Consider the following 15,752-nt stretch of genomic DNA (forward strand, 5'->3'; position numbering starts at 1 on the left):
AATCACTGACCAACCCCCACTGAAGAGAAAACCTCTTACTGTTCACACTGAGCTGCATCTCCCTGCTGGCGTACCCCGCCGGATTGGTAGCAGTGCACACGTAGACACCAGAGTCTTCCGCGCCCGGACTGGGGATCATTAGACTCCCGCTGGCGTCCGCGCGGTACCGCGAGCTGTGCCAGCGAATGGCCTCCCTGCCCTGGGGAGAGAAGAGAAAAAGACAGGGGCTTATACTTCACCCACCTAGGCTGACACCAAGCTGCTGAAGCCAGGGGTTAGGTGGATCACCAGCCTATTTTCCTTCCTAACACATTTCTGTTGCATGTTGATCCCGGTTCGTTTTGCAGGTTTAATGACGTCATCGTTCTACGCTTCAGCTCCATACCTTTGACCAGACGGTGGTCGGTTTAGGCTCCCCGGTGGAGTCACATGACAAGGTAACAGCCACGCCCTCGTTGGTGATGTAGTGGGAGGGGCCAGAGCTGATAGTGGGCGCCGCTACAATGGAGAAAAGAACCACAAGTCAATGGAACAGACTTGGGTATTTTATATAAGTTGAAAATATAACATTCATAGATAGATAGATAGATAGATAGATAGAAACGGCAGAGATATTCAGATATTTACAGAAGAGAGACAGAGTGGATTCACAGAGAGGAATACAAGAAAGGAACAGTCGACCAGCTGAAACAGTAACAGCTCAAACTAAGAACACTACAAAAAAAAAATGAGATTCTGCCTCGGGGCATTTGATACTGTCAGACTCAGCCCGAGGCAAACAGTGCTAGCAAGCCAGGGGGCGAGCCTCCCACACAGCGCCTCACCGGGGATGCTGACAGCGATGGAGACGTTGGCCGAACCGGCCAGGTTCACAGCCCTGCATACGAATATCCCAGCATCCTCCTGAGACACCTTGTCAATATAGAGGCTGCCATCGCTCTGCAGCGAGACCCTGGAGCTCACACTCACCTGAGAGGATAAAAGAGAATAACCTGGGGTGAGGAGGGGGGTTTCGATGATCTCATAAACCACTGTCACAGAACCCTCGAGCAGAACTGTTTTCAAATGCACAGGGTTTCCACTGCCCTGGATTTACAGGTTTCACTTCGAAAGCCAGACCCTGAAGCTGAAACGAAATGGAACGAAAAGCCGCGCAGGTGCTGATCTTACAGGCTGTCCGTTGTGGGTCCAGTGTCTCTTGGGTGGCGGGTTGCCATCCAATAGCACGCAGGAGAGGGTCAGGGAGCGGCCAATCAGAGTGCTGATCACCGGGGCAACCTCAGCCAGCAGGGGGGGCTCTGGGGACAGACAGGGGGTGGAGTTACACACAGGGATCAGAGACAGACAAGAGGTTCCCAGATGGTTGCAGAAACAGTGTGATCACCACTCTTTGAGTCCTGACTTTCTTTATTAGTTTCTATATCAGTAAGCTGTTTGCTATTTGACGGCATCCAGAATCATTATGCAACGTGCCTGGCTGATTTCAACAGTGTTCCTTTAATGGATTAAATGGGACTTCTGTTTTATTTCATTACTCTGTCGTAAAACGCTTTGTAAGTCTCCCACGCCTCCTGGCACAAACAAACAAAACACACACACACACATTATAATTGATCACAGTCATGCTGGTAGTGTATAAAAATGCAACAAGTCTGTTTTAAAGCTTAACCCAAGCCCCCCCCCGTCACTCCACTTCAAAGCTTGTCTTGTTGGAGGGACAGTGGCGGCTTTAGCAGCTGCTTGAGATGAGTTTGGAACAGATGTCTAATATAGATATATTAGGCGATCTTTGTTCTGCGTTACGCTAACAGTCTCGTTTTCATCGCCACGAAGCACGCTTTCTAAGATCTAGATTGCTGTTGCACACAGACAGATGGAGAGAAATACTGACCAAGCCCAGTGACAGTGATCCGGACCTCGGTGCGGATCAACCCAAACTGGTTCTGAGCCTCACACACATACAGGCCCTCGTCGTCCAGCCACACGCCTGAGGAGAAAACACGCAGGGTTTAACTGCAAAAGGATCATTTCGCTGTGTTAAGATTCTCTGCAGTTTCCAGTTCTCCTAAATGACACATTATCACTGTGTGTGGAAAATCCAGAAGTGGTACTGCCCGTGCAGATTGGCCATGGTGAACCTTTCAAAGGGTGACACGGGGAACTGTATCTGCAGACTCACTCTCGATGAGGAGGGCTCCGGTCTCCAGCTGGAACACGTTGCTGAGCGAGTCTGGTTTGATGTAGAGAGGCTCGCCGTCCTGCCTCTGCCATGTGACCTGCGGAGCCGGGTACCCCCGAGCGGAGCACGCCAGCGTCACGTTCTGACCCACCTCCACCGTGACGTCAGCGGGGGTCTCCGAGAACTCAGGGGGGGCTGAGGAGAGACGGCAAGAGGTATACTGTGGAAGTCATACGCAAAATGACTAAATCTTACAGGGCTGCATTTGAAAGCTCTCGGGCTCCTTTGATTTGCAGATCAGAGGTAAGTCGTTAACATTTGGGAGCGATTTACAAAGGAGAGTCTCCCCTGGCTGCACCCAGCCTGAGACTCACACTCACATTCCTCCACAGTCACATTAAAGTGGTGTGAACGAGAGGAGCCTGTGATTTACTGTGTTAATTACAGCCCAGCTCCCAGGAGAGAGGGAGGAGTCTGGAGGTGCAGACGCGCTCCCTGCTGTGATCAATGCATACAGGGAGCACATCTGGTGCTGTATATAATAGACCCGGTCATTGAAACTATAGACTGTTTCATTAACTGAATCAACTAGATAGGCACGGGTACTTGGAGAAAGAGACAGGGAGATTTCATTTAGCGGTTATTAATTCATATTAGTTTTATATGTGTAATTGGTAACATCAATTTGGAGCCACAAGGTGCAACATTTCTATCTTTGCAAGCGGCTCTTTCTTTCTTTCTTTCTTTCTTTCTTTCTTTCTTTCTTTCTTTCTTTCTTTCTTTCTTTCTCTCTCTCTGTCTCCCTCTCTCTCGTTCCCTCTCTATACTCACCGCCCACATTCAAGACCACCATGGCAGAAGAGGTGCCGGTCTGGCTGCTGGCCACACAGCTGTACTCCCCCGCGTCCATCTCCTGCACCCCCCCGATCCGCAGGGTCCCGCGCCGGGCATCCTCCTCCACCAGGGGCAGGGTCCCCACCAGCAGGTCCCCTGGCACACAGACACACAGGTGATTTATCAACAATGCATTTACTGATTCATCGGTACTCACTATAGACAGGTGGCCTTGCTATTTACAGGTTTGAAATGCTTAACCGGGAAGCTATACAAACACCAGCACTAATTCTACTGACACTGAGCTCAGGTGAGGTTTGCATTACCTTTGTACCATGTGACCAGGGGGGGCGGGACTCCCGCGGCCTTGCATTCCAAGATGGCTTCTTCTCCGGCAGCCACCAGCACTGTGCGGTTCAGCACTGTGATAGAGGGGGTCTCTGTGTAGGGAGATGACAGGTTACAGCTACACTGTGATAGAGGGGGTCTCTGTGTAGGGAGATGACAGGTTACAGCTACACTGTGATAGAGGGGGTCTCTGTGTAGGGAGATGACAGGTTACAGCTACACTGTGATAGAGGGGGTCTCTGTGTAGGGAGATGACAGGTTACAGCTACACTGTGATAGAGGGGGTCTCTGTAGGGAGATGACAGGTTACAGCTACACCAAGGTCCCCTGGTATTAAACGTATTTTGTAGCTTTTTAAATTTCTTGCAGCTCCAGCATCAAACTGGCTGTTTTCAGGTCCACAATATTAGATGGTAAATTCTGTACAATGTGAGATCTGTGGGTGTGGAGGGGATGAGGTTACAAACCCATTCCTGTCTCTTCAAGCTCACCGGTGTAGCTGAGTGTGGCGCTCTGCATGTCAGTTCCAACATCATTGGACGCCAGGCAGGTGTAGCTCCCAGCATGCTCTGGGGCTGCGTCTTTGATGATCAGGATGCCGCGCTCAGACGCTGAGGTTCTGTAGGGGAAAGCAAAAAGAAATACAACTGCTGCAACATTATTAAGAAACATGCGACGGACATCAGACTCATCCATTCAATCTTCTCAAAAAAAGCTGATAAAACCGACAGAGTGTTCAGCTGGTTTGTGTCCTACCTGCCGCTGTGTGTAACAAAGGTGTCTCCGTGCCTCCAGAAGATTTGGGGTGTGGGGGACCCCGCTGCGGTGCAGGCGACCCGTACCTCTGCCCCCCGCAAGAAGGTTTGAGTCTGGGGGGAGACCTGCACATGAGGGGGCTCTGCAAAGACACACGCACTCGACTCAACAACTACACTGGCAGCTCTTTAGGGGAATAGTCCCCTCCTAGGGAAGGTTAAGAGCAGTTTGTTTTGCTTTTATTGCAATTGAAACCCTTTAAAACGACAGATTTAGTTTTTTAATTAATGTTCTGCTTTCAACTACTGCGAGGTACCGCCCTCTACTGGAGCTCCCTGATTGGTGGACGAACGTTCTGAGGATTCTGATATACTGCACTGTATCACACCCTGCTAGAGACGGCATAGAGGTAACAGGACCTTTCTCAAATGATGTTAAACAGCAGTCCCAAGCAGTTGAAAAGCTGTGATGAAAGTGGATGCAAAGCTGTGTATGTTTACCTGGCACCAGCAGCCACACTGCAGCCCGACTCTCTCCCTGGTCGTTGCTGGCGACACAGTGGTACTGCCCAGCGTCCTGGGGGGTCACGGGGTCGATCTCTAGGGAGGAGTTGCTCAGGATCCTTACCCTGCCCGTCCAGCCCCCCACCTCCTCCCCTCCCCTCTGCCACGTCAGGTTGTACCTCACGCTGCCTCCCGCCTGGCACGACAGCACCGCCACGCCACCAGGGGGAGCTGTCACATTGCGGGGGAGCTCCAGAGCAGGGGGAGGCTCTGCAGGAGGAGCGAGAGAGAGAGAGAGAGAGAATTGTGGCTAATTACATTTTACTGATGCTTCCTGTCCTCATACTAATAGAAAATGGATACAATCTGCAGCTTACAACAGTTTATACCCAAATGTAATCACTGTGAAGTGTGAGACAGACAGACAGACAGACAGACAGACAGACACGCTGTTCAGTCCTATTGAATCTTAATTTGATTTGAAGTTAAACGCCTGTGATCTATACAGCCTGGGGTATGGAAACACCTGCCAATAGAGCCTCCACTAACCGCTAACGGAGAGGTAGGTCTGAGCTCGGCCCATTCCGGCGTTGCCGCTAGCGACACACTCATAGAATCCCTCATCCTTTCCGGAGACTTTGGGAATCTCCCAGGTGGTGTTGGCGGAGCCCCTGGAAGAGGAATAAACAGTGATGAGATGAGGTTTCATATTGTGCTGCTGTAGCGCTCTCATTGAAACAAATAGGGGTGTGACTGAGACCTACTGAAAGATTCGCTCCTCCCCCAGCCTGGCCCCGCCCCTCCCGGTGACGCGCAGCCTGAAGGGGGCGGAGCTCTCCACAGAGCAGCCAATCACAGCCGGCTGCAGGTAGTAACCCTGGATCCTACTGGGCATGCTCACAGCAGGAGGGTCTGCAAAGAATAACAGGGGACCACTGAAACAGGGCAGCAACTTTTTTTGAGGTTGACTTTCATTTCAAACATGCTTAACTGGATTGAGAGATTGGAAGATGCCCAGAGGGCTCTAGATTCCACTTACCTGGAATGATGTTGGTGTAGGACACAGAGGACAGCCTCTGGAAGCTGTAGCCGTCCTTGTCCTTCCCGTTCAGCTTCAGGAAGAAGCTCTCCGAGGGCGAGCGGAACTCCGGGATGTTCCAGAGGCCGCTGGAGCCCCGGTCAGGGGGCCGCAGCACAGAGAGGGCCCGGAGAGAGCGCCCCGAAGCCGACAGCAGCTCCATCCGAGACACGTGACCTGGGGGGCTCAGACCAGTGCAGTTCAGCAGGACATGGGCGGGGATGCCTGCAAGAGAGGGAAGAGCTTCACAGGAATCACACCTACATATCTTATGCACTTCCTCCGAGTTGTGAAGCCCTGTTCATTCATTACCCGTATTTCTTTGTAACAAATGGTGTTGATCACATGTATAAGGCAGGCGTTCGTGCCTGAGCAGGGGATTATGGGAAGTGTCAATTCAGCACAGAGTTCAGTACCTTGAACGGGCCGCTCTCTGGTCTGTGCAAAGTCTCTGGTGGGGTGGCTGGAGAAGCCGGCCCTGAAGTCCAGTGGGCTGACCCCTGTGACCCGCAGGGTGTGTCGGCCGCTGCAGCGCACCTAAAACATGGGGGGGGGGGGGGGGGGGAAGACGGTCAGGGCTTGAACCCGTGGCATGCAAAAGAGGGTTAAACAGGGACCCGTGCTGAACTGAACACTACAATTCCTTGATATGTTTACTGCTGCATAATGCCACAGTGTAGTTCCGCTGAAGCTGCAGACAGTGTCCCACAATCGTGTTCACTTACACACTCAAAAGTAATTCTCCAGTATCTGTTTCCTGCATTAGCTTTCATCGGAAAACAGATCGTTTAGATTCAGAGCTTGTTGCCTGTGCATTACTCTGTGATCTGCAGCAGTGGCTTGAGCCGTTATATTAAATACCTTTCCCTTCTCTTTTTTGCTATAGTGATGTAGGACTACATGTACCAGAATGCACTGCAATGCAATGTGACCCTGGAGCCTCGTGAACCCCCCCCCGTTGCATCTCAACGCTGCCCTCTACCTTCAGTGTCCAGGTGCCCGGCCGGGGGTGTTTCACACTGACCACACGAGCTGAGTTGGGGATGTTCAGCAGCTCGGTCAGGCCAAGCTCCTTCCCAACCCTCCTGCCTGCAGACAGACAGTGCAAGTTACTGGAGAGGCTGGCAGAGAACCAGCAGATGGATCTGTGCAAACTCAATGAGGTTTCACCGTTTATAAGAAGAAAGAGGTAAATGCATTGGTATTGTGATGAGCAGTGATCCTGAAGAAAACAAACATGCACTGCGTTATTGTTCATGCATTTATTGTCCAGCAGGTGTCTAGGACTGCTACAGCGAGCAAATGTGCAGAGTATCTGGAAGATGGTGAGAGAATTCACCCAGTTTACATGCTTGGTTTGATTTGGGCAAAAAAAAAGTGAAACTGTTGAAACTTACATTAACAATACAATGCTTAGCAATCACTGGAGTTTGCACACGCACACGCACACGCACACGCAAACGCACACGCACCCGCACACGCACACGCACCCGCACACGCACACGCTCCTGCGTACCGAAGGGATCCCGAAGTTCAATCTCCGGCTCAGGGCCGCTCAGCGAGACAGTGACCTCCTTCAGGCTGGGGTCGAAGGGCACTGACCACTCGTTCTCCTCTCCGCTCTCGTGGTCAGTGGAGACCAGGTGGACCTTCATAGCCTGGACCGTCTCTTCAACCCACTTCAACACCTGAAAGGACATTGTACAGTACAGTGCATTAGGGAACAGGACAATAGACAAGCACCACAATACCACCCACATCGGAGAGATACAACCTTCAGAGATATCGCTAATACTGCACGGGTAATCTCGCATGGTTAATATCGCATTGCAGCACTACATTTTTGACACCTCAATGCATGTGAACCGCACATTAACCTTTGGTTCAATCAGTGTATAACAAGTGGAAACAGCTGGATTGCCTGCCGCACGTTTGACCTCTCAGGGGATTGAGAGACTGCTTTTCACAGAGCACATCTGTCTTTGGTTTCTATCCGTTTCTGCCTCTTAAAACCTGGTGTGATACACTAGATACAATCAGCTAGTGTTCACAGCTGACACCCTCTCTTAAGGTTCTGAACTCAGCAGTCACGGTTTTGTTGCCCACCCAAAGAGCTGGCTTAGACAGACACAATGCAGGCTCGACTGGGAACAGCAAGAAGTGTGAGGAATGGGTTAAACCACAGGACAGAACAAACACGGTCACAGACCCTTGTTACAACTCATTCTGAGAAACGTCACCATTGTGTGATCTGTGTGAAACCAGTCCTCTGTTTACTGCCCTATGTGTTCTGAATCATTGTTGCTTCTGCACTTACATATACTGGTAAAGGCATGAGCATATCTGACCTTTGGGACTGAGACCGAGCAAGCCTGAGCAAGGTGGAATTAGTGCACTGAGACTGTATGAATACTAAAGTGTTGTCAATGCATCGATTATAGTCGATTACTGCCTGTCTGATTAAGAGACTGGTTCCTGACTGCACCACTAGATAAAAGGTGCTCTTTGTATTGTTTCGAAAATGACCCTGTTGTCATTTAAAAGAAAGTTAATGGGGGGGGGGGGGGGGGGGATTTTATAGGAAACAGCAGCAAACAGAGTCTATATCACTTCCCGTCCTGAACAATAATGCGTTTAGCGTGCCCGGCTGAGCAGGCAGACAGACAGCGCTGGTTCCCGACACTCCAAGATGAATGTCTCCGCTTGTGAAATCTATTCCAGATGTGCTGGGCAGCCTGGGGGCAGCAGCTTTAGAATCAGCTTCAGATGGAAGTTCACAGGTACGGAACAAGGAGAGACGCCTTTATTAGGAACCTGGAATTCAAAAGAATTGCTACCAGATGGACCAGCAATTCATTTTCAAATGTCAAAGCACCTGACTTTGGTCTTTTTACATTGATAATTATTGAGATTTTTTACAGACACTTCTCGTCAGGTTCTGAATATTATTATTATTATTTATTATTATTATTATTAGGAAAGTGTATATTGAATAAAAGATTTTATTAATGCAGTAAACAGCATGTGCAATGTGTTTTTGTTAGTTATTCTACTAAACCAGGCATTAGACCAAATGACTACAATTGTAAGCAATTGGCCAGATAACTATGTACAAATTGTAGTTATTTGGCCACAGTTTTGATTGTGTTTTTGTGGTTGCTTGGTTAAATGCCAGGAACATCAATTTAAACTCTATGTACTGTTGTAGCTAGGTTACTAAGGGGCTGGTTTGAACACACATTTATTACACACGTTTACAGTCCCAGGGAATGCACACTGATTGCACTAACACTTATTTTAGGATAACCATGCAGTAGATTCAACTCTGTGTGATTCCCCAGTGCTGGAAAATGCTAAATGCTTTTTTTTCTAAAAAAAAAACAGCTATTGCTTATCCCAGCGGAGTACAGAGGCTGATCAAATCAACACCTCAGTGTGGCCTTTCCACAAGTAAACACCTCCTGAGTCCTTCAATTAGGGGGGTGCTGGGGTGACCAAACACAGACCACACCGAAGCCCTGAAATACGACCCCTGACTTGTCAGATGGGCCCGGGCCCATCGTGTAATGGATTTTAACAGGAAATCGGTCCACAGAGCCTGGATTGTATTGCCCATTGTGCTGAGGATGATCTCTGAACAGATCATCATCCGCACAAGAGTAAAGGGGGCCAGCGATGATGTCAATTCCAGGGCCAGTGATTGATTTGAAAGCCTCGGGTGTCGCCCTTTTATTATCGAGACGGAAGCTGGCAGCCAGACACGTTGCAATGTGATTCTCCCTGATGGATTTGCATGTCTGCTTTCCACTTACCGCTAATCCCAGAGATTCTGCACACCTCGATTGGTAACAGAGTTCTCCTCTTTGACAACGAAACAGGCTTGAAACTTTGAGCTCAGTTAAGTGAGTTCTTATTGGTGAACTTGAATCTTTCAAATATATACCGTGACGGCTGTTTGCAAATCCAGGTGCCATGTTGGCATATTAATCCTACCAAAAATATTCATAATTTATACAACCGACTACCAGGACCGAACTGCCCATCTAAAAGATCAAAGTCTGCATCTAGCAAGTTAAACCCAGCTTTTTAATTTTACTTTCCAAGGCTCAGATATCAAGAGGAATGGTATAAAAGTAAATCACAGGACTCTCTCTTCAGATGCATGGATAAAGAACAAAAACATGAAGAAATCTTGTAATACACAATCATGCACAGATGAAGAAAGAGAAAAGTTTGCTATTTATAAATCAACAATGATTGAAGGGCAATAAACGATGCTTCTATACACGGATAAAGGCAGAAGTATAATAAGATTCTCATAAAAAAAAAAATTCAAAGAAACGAGTACTCCTTTAAGTGTATCAGCATCAAAACACAACGACAGAAGCCCTTCGAATAGGAAATGCACAAATCAAATCTAAGAGTTCCCTTTCAAGGATTCTCAGGGTAACAATCGCCTGTTTGTTCATAACTTGGCTCTGCGTTCAGAAGCCAGCTGGATCGTGGCTGAGACTGTAATTAATTACTGAGAGTTTGTTAAAACAAAAGGCATTTCGGGTTCTCATTGATACTGGCCAAATATGAGGCTGTAAAAGCAGTATGTTAAACACGCAAGCACTTCAAATGTGGCTCTGCACTGCACACCCATCGATGTAGGGCATGTGAATATATAAGGGGTGTTTAGAAAATTGAGATATGTGCTGTAGTTACAATACACATCCACCGGGTGGCACTGTGCAATATATGTAAAATAGAAAATAGATGGTAACACTTCACAATCTCTAATTACTGTGCATTTATAGTAGTTGCTTGGTAAATACATGTGTAAATCGTTTTGCAGGATATAACCCTAACCCCTTTTCTGATACAATTGTGTAGCTACATATACAATGCAAAAAGATTTACACTTGAAGTACATTGTAACTATGCACAATACCATTGTAACTATGAGTAAGTACACATGTACTTGCTAAGTAACTGTTATGTAACTAGTGACACAATGTCAAGTGTTTCCGAATAGACTTAAAATCAGTATGTTAGAGTTCCTGCTGCACCCCTATTAGTGGTTTATATTTCCATATTAAAAAGCACAGTAAAGCACAGGGAGGCATGCTGAATTGAAGTGATGGATGGAAAACATCACAGGCAATCTGTAACTCAGCACTGTGGAGTTTTCTCATGGTGTAACGCTGCAGAGTTTTACAATCGTGAAGCAGCATTCAAATCCCATGGATCAACAGCTGCACTGGGGGAGGGGGGTGTGTGGGGGGGTTCTGGAGTTTCTGGAAGGGAAAAGACATCCCAATAAACTTCAAAGGTCGTGGTGTTATTGTTTCGAAGAAGGTGTTAACAACTCTCCCCCCCTCCCTCCCTCCCTCCCCCGGCTTCACTCCAAGACTCAGCCAGCTGGCCACAGAGCTCTCATTTACACTGTCTGACAATCGATCATTGCTGTCAGTGTTCAAAACATAAAGAGAGCAAAGACAGAACTGGGGGAACTGATAAAACACACTAGTAAGATGGTCCCTTACAGAAATGTACTGGGACTATAACGCAGTATTTTGGATACTCTGGTTTGCAGAAGGACACATGACCCCATGCAGAAGTGGGATCGGTACTTTGCAGCATTCTGGCAAAGTTACATTTATTGGCAGGAGAAGGAGAGAAAAAAGAGAGAAAGAGAGAGAGGTAAAAGTAATCTGTGAGGAGAGGGAGAGGGAAACTTTCCAGGGATCTGAAACGTGAACGGTGACCCCTGTGTGACCCCTGATCCCTGAGCTCTCACCTCGTTGACCTGCTGCTTGTCCAGATGGAAGATCTGTCCGGAGCTGGTGGCTGCGATCTCCTCATAGGCCTTGTACCCCGGCTGGGAGCGATCGCCACAGTCTCCCGTCAGCACGAACACCACCTGCACAGAGACCCAACACAACGACCGCCTCTCCATCAGACACACAAGCAGTGCAGCGCAGCCTACAGATTCTACTGCTCCGGGATCGTGCACACCCTGAACAGCATCGCTGTCATAGAGAGAGTATTCATTCAGTCGTCCTGCTGGTGGAACGCAATAGCGATTTTGCAGTCTGATAGTGGCTTTAAGATTAGGTTAAAGCTTTGGGGTAATTTGCGAACATGACAAATCCTGAGGTGTTCTAATACATGTGCACTCTACCTGGGACTGTTTGAGCTGTACCAGCTGCAGGACGTCCTGTTTGAGCCGGTGGTCCTTGGCCCGGGCGTCAGTGAACACGTAGATGAAAGACCCTGGGAAGGAGACCTCCAGAGCCTTCTTGATGGCACCCACGCTCATTTCAGGGCAGTCCCCACCTCCCTGAGGAGAGAACCAGCATAAGAAACTACAGGCCCAGCTCACAAACACATTAACGCATTCTGTTTTAATGGATCAAATGCAGCTTGATATTCACAAAGCTGTTTTCGACGGTTGCTGGCTGTTTTAATATGTGTAAAAAAAAAACAATACTGTATGATTAAGAAAAAGACTCTTAAACATTAGTAAGGAAGGAAGGGGCCATAAAAACTGAAGAAACTGATACTGAGCGATTTTGTGCAGGATTGCTATCGTCTTAAAATCATCACAGCAGCTTCACTGGTTAAATCAATACTGCCCCAGCAGGTTTGCCTTAGCCAGACAGCCACAGAGGGGGTCGCCTGGTTTAGGGGGTGATGAGGGAGTTGAGAGTCAGCCTACTCCTGTTCTGTGTCAGTCAGCAGCTGGATGATTCTCTCAGCTCATCTCCCAGAGGCCCTGCAGCTATCGTCCAACACCCCAGGCTTGAGTGAGCCGCGTAGGGCACTGGCTGCTGTCAGACTGCGCCTTGATCGCACGGCTCTGTCTGACACACTGGACTGTCTCTCTATCCACTCACCTGCACAAACAGCTCCCTCAGGTCCCGCTGGAACTGCTCAGGGTCAGTGGTGATCGATACGGGGCCAATCTCTGAAACACACAAAGACACGCACAGGAATTAACCAAGAGAAAACGCTTCAGCACTTCATCAGTTCTGTTGAGGTTCCTGTTTAGCAAATCCTGACCAAACGTGGGGTTTCCTTCATCGAATGTTCGTTCAAACTATCAATATTCTTTCATTTTTCCAATGGGCTGAAAAGAATTTTGAATTAGTAAGGTATTGGGGTAAACAAATTACCTTCCAATCAGGGAGAAACACTCTTCTGTGCAATACAGAATTTCAGATGCCATGTACACATTGATATAGCTTGCAAATCTTTTTGATATCATGTGCATGCTCACTGTTGCAGCAAGGAAAATGAAAATGGTCAATTTCATCTGTGAATGCTTTCAAGCAGTGTTGGTTTAATAACTGGTGCAGTTTATCAGCACCCCCCCTTCCCTCCCCTCCTCCCTGAGGCCCAGTATTTCAGCCAGGCTGAACGCAGACACCCAGCGAGCCCAGCAAGATTTATACGCTGCTCAACAGGGACTGCAGACCTGGCGATTCCATGCAGGATAAATGGATATTAAAGAACAGGAGAGAGCAAAGGGGTCTGGATATATCTCAGCTTCCCTCGTCCTAGACAGCGCATGGCTCTGTGCAGAATTCCTCCGAGTAGGTTGGTCAACTCTTCCTGTCTTCCAGGAATGCTCTCAGATATACAACATGATAACGCAGTCTGGAAAAACTCAAGATGTCTGGAGTTCTAAAGGATTAATAGGTGCGAGAGAGGAGGCTGAATTCCTAAAACGATACCTAAAGAAAATCGGCTTTTAAAAACATTCCTGGGAAGGGCTACTTCAAAGCAAGCATCGTATGTTCTCCAGAATAAAACCACTAGGTCGCGCTGCTCTTGGGCTCTCACCGCTGGGCCACATTGCCTCCCAGTCCCTGGGCTCTAACAGCTAGGCCACACTGCTGCCTGCTTCCCAGTCCCTCAGCTCCAACAATTAAGACACACTGCCTCCTCAGCTCTGACCACAAGGCACCATAGTCTAATGTTTATGCGTATCATGGTTTCTCCCTACAGCAGTTTTCATACTTTAAGACACTTAATAAATACAGTCAAGTTTCCCCCATTCATGAATTATTTAATGTAAGCAAACGCAGCGTCTGCTGCTCCGAGAGCTCCAGGGGGTATAATTCATGCATCCTGTCTCACCAGCCAGACAGACCCTGACTAATACCTCTGCCCACGACTCTGGTCCCTGGGGTGGGGGAAGCTCTGCTACCAGGCCAGCTTGCAACAATTTCCACGCTGACTAGAGTACCTTGCCCCGGCTTGCCCCAATCACAGCCTTGACACCACGTGACACAGACTCCACAAGCTGTTGGAAGGTGTCTCCAAGGATGTTCATCCATTCAGTCAGATTTCATGCATTTGGTGCACAGGGGCAGGCAGAGGATCAGCATGAACACTGTGTGGTTCAAATTCATGCCAAACGGTGCTCAACTGGATTGAGATCCAGGAGTGGCCATGGAAGCAGACTTACCTTCTAATCACCCTGTAGAACACACCCGCGCACGCACACGCACGCGTATATATGAACCAGACGTAGCGTTTCCTTTAGGTTGTAATTTAATTTGTTTTAATGTTGTTTTAATGTGACTGTAATGTAATTTTAATTACGTAAGCCTGTGCGCATAACAGCATTATGTAAATTACCGTGCTGAATTACTGCCCGCCGGGAAAGCCCCGTGCTGTTGCTGAGTGAAATATTTTCATGATTAGTTAATTAAAAAGCGGGGGCCAATATCTATAATCAACACCAGCACAGAAGGAAATAAAACTAACATCTTAGTTTAATGAAGTGCTCACAAGCGTACCTGCGGTTATTCGGTGTTAACTACACAAAGCTTATCCACAAGCACAGGAAATACGGTATTTTTGCATTTTATTCCCCATGGTTTTCCCAGGGTAATATTAACATTCATCCAGGTTTGCCGTATTTATTAATATGCTTCACCATACCTCGCTATTTTTTTAATGCTTATGAGTTATCTAAGCTTTTTTTTCAGTTTGCTATGCTTTTACTATAGGACACTTCTATAAGGGGCTTGTACACTCCTTGCATTAATCACCCGGAGCTCCCACCTGGGTCGTGGAAAGGTACGAGGACGAAGTTCTGAATGGGTCTCCTCCTCCGGCTCAAAGATTTCTCCAGGATTCCGGACGCACCTTCCACCACCTGCTGGAGATCATCGTACATGGAGCCGGTCACATCGAACACGAAAGCCAGGCTAGAAGCACCTTCAGCCGGGCTGGGGTCCGAGCCGAGCCGGGGCAGAGCGAGGGCGTGAGGACAACAGCAGTGCGTAAAAACCAGCGCAAGCCCGCACCATAAAGTCCAGAGGCAACCCATCGCCTTACAGCATCGGAGGGTAAACCGGAGAGAAATGAATATATAAATAAAGTAAAACCTTTGCAGTGCTGTGATAAATAAGGACGTATTCGTTCTGGAATGTACTGGTAACCTTAGCGAAGTAGCGGTACCAGAAAACAAAAAAAAATAATGAAATAAAACACTCAACAATGTTTAACTATAACATAGAAGCGCGTCACTCCGACAAGGTTCCAATGGAATCCACGCAATTATTTGGCGTCTGCGGTCAACCCAACAGCTGCGACTTTCAAGACAAAGTCCCAAACAGTGAGTTCACTTGAGCTGAAGCCCTCGCTTCAGTGATCCCCTGGAGAAAAAAAACAACAGTAAACTGATCAGAGCGAAAGAGGCGGGGGTGGGGTGTTGAGAAGAGGTTATCCGGGAAAGCCAGACCACCTTTTTGGTGTAACCGGACCCGACTTGAACCTCGGAACCCCCCTCCCTCCGATTCCAGTCCTTGTGTTGCCAGGGCGCTTTGCTGTAGCCTTCCTTCGTGCCCACAGTGAGTCACTCATATCTGGGACAAATGCGTTTGTCTCTCGTCTTGTCTAAACTTAGCTGTATGCTGAATGTCGAGTCTCAGAGGTCGTCCATCATGTGCACAGTGTTATGGCTTCTCTCCCTGCCCTCCATTAGTGCTGTGCTGTAACTATCACTAAGGAGATACAGATGCTAGTATCAAACCAGCACATGTACCTCCTT

General features: G+C 48.1%; 1 protein-coding gene across 1 annotated transcript in view; it reads right to left on the reverse strand.

Moving 5' to 3' along the window:
- Positions 1-15,682, reverse strand: part of LOC117396720 (hemicentin-1-like) — a 43,567-nt gene extending 27,885 nt beyond the window's left edge. The window contains exons 1-21 of the mRNA XM_059005473.1: positions 14,762-15,682; positions 12,583-12,653; positions 11,868-12,026; positions 11,484-11,606; positions 7,215-7,386; positions 6,681-6,787; positions 6,115-6,235; positions 5,660-5,923; positions 5,385-5,532; positions 5,170-5,291; positions 4,618-4,890; positions 4,118-4,259; positions 3,853-3,980; positions 3,340-3,453; positions 3,011-3,169; positions 2,180-2,374; positions 1,892-1,987; positions 1,171-1,298; positions 825-969; positions 386-498; positions 40-199 (exon numbers count right to left, since the gene is read on the reverse strand). Coding sequence (XP_058861456.1) covers positions 40-199; positions 386-498; positions 825-969; positions 1,171-1,298; positions 1,892-1,987; positions 2,180-2,374; positions 3,011-3,169; positions 3,340-3,453; positions 3,853-3,980; positions 4,118-4,259; positions 4,618-4,890; positions 5,170-5,291; positions 5,385-5,532; positions 5,660-5,923; positions 6,115-6,235; positions 6,681-6,787; positions 7,215-7,386; positions 11,484-11,606; positions 11,868-12,026; positions 12,583-12,653; positions 14,762-15,029 — 3,208 coding nt within the window. The 5' untranslated portion in view covers positions 15,030-15,682. The remainder of the gene's footprint in view (positions 1-39; positions 200-385; positions 499-824; positions 970-1,170; positions 1,299-1,891; positions 1,988-2,179; positions 2,375-3,010; positions 3,170-3,339; positions 3,454-3,852; positions 3,981-4,117; positions 4,260-4,617; positions 4,891-5,169; positions 5,292-5,384; positions 5,533-5,659; positions 5,924-6,114; positions 6,236-6,680; positions 6,788-7,214; positions 7,387-11,483; positions 11,607-11,867; positions 12,027-12,582; positions 12,654-14,761) is intronic.
- Positions 15,683-15,752: the final 70 nt, after the last annotated feature.

Source organism: Acipenser ruthenus, chromosome 31 (genome assembly GCF_902713425.1).
Source record: "Acipenser ruthenus chromosome 31, fAciRut3.2 maternal haplotype, whole genome shotgun sequence".
Taxonomy (NCBI): domain Eukaryota; kingdom Metazoa; phylum Chordata; class Actinopteri; order Acipenseriformes; family Acipenseridae; genus Acipenser; species Acipenser ruthenus.